Raw genomic sequence first — 1323 nt, forward strand, 5'->3', positions numbered from 1 at the left:
GCCCCACCCTGCGCTCTCAACACCCCCCCCCCCAGGTGCTGCAGGTCACTTTCCGCGACCTCACGCCCTCGAACGCCACCTACCTGTCCGACCTGCTGACGGCAAAGTGCGGCGGCGCCCCCAGCGGCTGCATGGACGACATCCGGCGCGAGCTGAAGGACAGGCTGGGGCTGGCCGCGGACGATGACTCGAAGATGCGCGTCTCCATGCTGTCGCGCCCGCAGGTGCGGCGGCTGCGACTGCTGTGCAAAGCCTGTGATGTGCCCCGCTCTTTGCGCTGTCGGCGTGGGAGCAAGGCGGGATGAGAGGAGGGGAAGCAGCGGCTGCACGCGCCCGCGCTGCTGGCCGCTGGCTATTATGCGGCACTCTGACGCTGTACGGACGCGCTCTCACGCCCACCGGCACGGCTGCCCTCACACCCAGACCCTCATGAGCGTCATCCTGTCGGTGGGGCTGACGGACAGCGACCCGGGCCTCGTCGCCGCGACCAGGCAGCACCTCCGCCAGTGGGTGCAGCAGCGGGAGGTCGTGGACTTTCTGGAGCAGCTGACAATGCTGGCCGCGCCCTTTGGCGACGCCACGCCCTCACTACCGCTCCCGAAAGGCCCCGCGCCAGGCGGGCGAGCGCCCGCCGCGGCCGCGGCGGCGGTCAAGCCCCGCGCGGCGGGCGTGGAGCCGGGCGCCGGGCGTGGGTGGGGCCCGGTGCATCCTGGGAGCGAGCTGCCCGCCGGCCCAGCGGGCCCGGTGGTGGTGGTGGATGTTGACATGCTGGCGGCGGTGGGCCGCGCCGCCACGCTGGCCGGCGCTGCAGCGGCCGCAGCCCGCGCTGCGGCCGTCGGGCGCTCGCAGGAGCAGGGCGGCGGCGTTCCCGGCGCGCAGCAGCTGGGGCCCGACAACAGCACCAGCAGCATCGGGACTGGGGGCGACGGGGGAGGACGAGGTCCTGGCGCTTCGCTCACCGCGGCAACCATCGTCGGGACGGCGGTGGGCGCTGCCCTCGGCGTGCTGGCGGTGGCGACGGCGGGCGTGGCCGCGGCACGGCGCCGTCGACGGCTCACGGGCGGGGCCTCGGAGCGCGGCAAGCCGTCAGAGGCGCCGGCGGTCCTTGCCGTCGAGGCAGGCTCGTGGCCGGAGACGCCGCGCAGCGGGCCAAGCGGCGGGGGACCCAGGGTGAGTCGCCGCCTTGGGAACGCCACTGAACAAGATTGCGATTGGCCATAAAAGCCTGCGTTTGGTAGTGGTGGGGTTTGTGCAGGAATCTTGCGCGCAGGTATGCTCCTCATGCAACAATCCATCGGCGCTGCCTCTGCTGCCGCCTCCACC

The 1323-nt window shown here is 73.0% G+C and overlaps 1 protein-coding gene across 1 annotated transcript in view; it reads left to right on the top strand.

Annotated features, from left to right (window-relative positions):
- Positions 1-131: 131 nt before the first annotated feature.
- The window catches only part of MNEG_10391 (NifU-like protein 2), a gene marked incomplete at both ends in the record, with an annotated part of 10159 nt that continues 8967 nt past the window's right edge, over positions 132-1323 (top strand). Inside the window, 2 exons of the mRNA XM_014041137.1 lie at positions 132-224; positions 424-1170. Coding sequence (XP_013896591.1) covers positions 132-224; positions 424-1170 — 840 coding nt within the window. The remainder of the gene's footprint in view (positions 225-423; positions 1171-1323) is intronic.

Source organism: Monoraphidium neglectum (assembly GCF_000611645.1).
Source record: "Monoraphidium neglectum strain SAG 48.87 unplaced genomic scaffold scaffold02295, whole genome shotgun sequence".
NCBI classification, from domain to species: Eukaryota; Viridiplantae; Chlorophyta; class Chlorophyceae; order Sphaeropleales; family Selenastraceae; genus Monoraphidium; species Monoraphidium neglectum.